Genomic DNA, 2,849 nt, shown 5'->3' on the forward strand with positions numbered 1-2,849 from the left:
ACTGATCTTTTATTATTTTCTACTGCGATGATAGGTGCTTATGTAGCAAAAAAGTTTGACAACATATCAGTTATGGAGGTTAAAGGTGTGCCATCACAAACTAATTATTATTCAATTGTCGCTCCCAGTTTGTGATATTAATTTTGTCTACTTAAGCTTTGGATGATTCTGCTATGGATTTTTCTTTATTGACGTTTGCACAGTGTTTTTTTTTGCGGGGGACGTTTGCACAGTGTTGACTGAAAGTTAATGCTTATTACTGTAATCATATTAGATTTTGGTTATTCCGTGAGAGTGGACTATAAATCAGCTTGACCGAGATGATGTTAATTGTTGTGCATGTTTTTAGAGTTATAATTAGGCACACATACAGCACAAATACCCAGAGACAACATACGGCAGTAGCCACACACACACGCATGAACTGGAAATACACAGGGCCGGCACATCCTGATCGATCCTCGCTCAGTGACCAACTGAAGAAACATTACTTGGACACAGCCAAATGACAAAAGTTATTCACAGCGACATGACACTGACAGTGGGGGAGCTAGTTCAACTGGAACTGACTTCACACACAGTACGAAACGACTGATGATGGCTGATGACTTTCTTCAGCATCTGCCATGGCAGCATGATCAGTAATAAGTGTGCACCCTATGTACAGACTGACAGACAACATTATCCTGCTTGCTGCATCACTGGCTGGATGGCTGAGCTAACTATGGATCGGCGGTGCCCATGATGGCCTCGTCGGCTGAGTCGTCGCCGTAGCCTTCGGCGTCACTCAGCTCCTCATCATCGCTCTCCTCCTCCTCCAAGGATACGTCTTCAGGCTTGGCGTATCTCTCGCAGTACTCTGAACAGATATAGTATGGAGCTTAATGTTCGGAATCAATCCACTTGGTTAGATAGAAATGAAACTCAGAGGTGCTGGTGCGAATCAAACCTTTGACTTTCTGGTCGTAGGCGTTCTTGTCGCGCATCATCAGCGAGGCCGCGTCGCCGTTCAAGGGGTCCGAGGGATTCGGGTACAGGAGGAGCTGCGGCAGGAACACCTCGAAGATGTTCACGAGGTCTGCATCACAAGATACAAAAATGGTGTGTACGTGCACCCTCTTTGTTAGTTAATATGAACACAGAGACAGAGGTGGATACATCTTGCTGCGTATGACAATTACTAGCTTTTTTTAATCAAGATCGATTACCGAACATCGGGCTCCAGGTCTGGTTGATCACATCCAGGCACACGGAACCGGACCTGAACAAAAAGGACGAACTGACGATGAACATAGTAGGTGAACAGAGTGATTTTCTGTAATACTAAAAGTCATGAGCTTACATCTCGTCGACGTTTGGGTGGTATATCTTGTTGGTGAACCCGATGGAAGGCGATTTGTAAGGGTAGGCCTCCGTCAGTTCAACCCTCACCTTCCAAACGCCACCCTGGTAAAGACCTGCAGAAAAGAACCTGGGTGATTAACTGCGAAATGGACTCATCATATGCCCTGAAACTTTCTAATAAAACTTAAATATGTATCAGCTCTCAAAGAGAAACTCCAAGCATTCAGTTTCTTTGTTCATCTTGCTTTATCTCCATCTACAGAGCTCAAGTGTATGCTAATGCACCGTCACCTCGATCCACTAGCACTCGAGTGTTGATGAAGTTGGACAGCTGACCGGAATAGGCACTAGTCCAGTACTCTAATCTCACGAGATCGAGAGGGGATACTGTGATGTGGACGAAGCACCTACCAGTTGATTGGGATTAATAATAAGCCTATGCTCATCTAGTCAGGCCATGTGGATATTTTTCTAAGAACAAAATCAGGTCGTCTGGATGTGGTATAGAATTATTTGTGACACAAACTTGCAAGAGTATCCTTTCTCCTCACAATGGCATGAAACAAGTGGAACTCTACGTTTGGCACGTGCGCCAACAGAGGAGCTACTCTCTGAACATTTTATGTTTTTGGTCCTGAAAGGCTGAAACTGTCTAAGGGGAACAATCTCGTAGACAGTTCACCTCTCATAATCCTTCGAGTACCACCACCATTCTAATCAATAAACAAGTTTCTCTCTCTCTCTCTCTCTTTTTGCTACTTTCATTTGAATTATATATCAGGAAAAGCAAACTGCGCACTCATCAAATGAATCTAGACCTAATTAAGAGAAGAAGAAAAAACAGTAGGATTGGATGGGACGGGACGATGAGGAGGAGGAGGAGACATACTGTCGTTAGGGCCATGGAAGTGGACGTAGAACTCCTGCATCCCGTCGTTGATCATGTCCACCTTGTAGTCGCTCATCATCCTGACGGGCAAACCAGAAAAAGAAAGGCAGAGGATTGAGAACCGAGCAAAGCTCAATCAACAAAGTCAAAGCCGGGCAGAGATTCATGAGATGAGATGTGTAGAAGAGGAGGGGCAGGGGATTCACTGACAGCTTCATGAGATCCATTTCCCTTCTCTTGCTTGGGGAAGACATGGTCTCTGCCTGGCTGGCTGGCTGGCTTGATTTTTCTTCCTTCTCTGTCTGTCTCCCCCCTATTTTCTGCTTGGGCAGAGCAGAGCTTATGTGTCTGTGAAAGAACAAGGACAGGTGGTGTGGTATGGGGAGCACAGTAGTCTAGAAGAAGAGGGGTGGGAGGAGTGGTGGAAGGGTTAATCCCTCCATAAACAAATAATAATGTATTCCACAAGTCCGCCCAAAAGGTTTACGTCCACACAAGAACAGGGTACTTGGTTATTCATTTTTCTATTTTAACGTTGCTGACACTAGTGGATGGATCAGTCTCACGGTGAAACTCTTAATCAGGATAATAATGCAAGTTGTTGCTGGAACTAGAG

The 2,849-nt window shown here is 44.8% G+C and overlaps 1 protein-coding gene across 1 annotated transcript; it reads right to left on the minus strand.

Moving 5' to 3' along the window:
* Positions 1-481: 481 nt before the first annotated feature.
* Positions 482-2,641, minus strand: LOC124680744 (ubiquitin-conjugating enzyme E2-23 kDa). Its single transcript, XM_047215794.1, has 6 exons — positions 2,444-2,641; positions 2,234-2,313; positions 1,343-1,457; positions 1,209-1,261; positions 950-1,078; positions 482-859 (listed from the first exon to the last, which is right to left on the minus strand). Exons 1-6 carry the CDS (start codon positions 2,485-2,487, stop codon positions 723-725), a joined length of 558 nt encoding a protein of 185 aa, XP_047071750.1. The 5' UTR covers positions 2,488-2,641; the 3' UTR covers positions 482-722.
* Positions 2,642-2,849: the final 208 nt, after the last annotated feature.

The sequence above is a fragment of the Lolium rigidum genome, unplaced genomic scaffold, assembly GCF_022539505.1.
Source record: "Lolium rigidum isolate FL_2022 unplaced genomic scaffold, APGP_CSIRO_Lrig_0.1 contig_27167_1, whole genome shotgun sequence".
NCBI classification, from domain to species: domain Eukaryota; kingdom Viridiplantae; phylum Streptophyta; class Magnoliopsida; order Poales; family Poaceae; genus Lolium; species Lolium rigidum.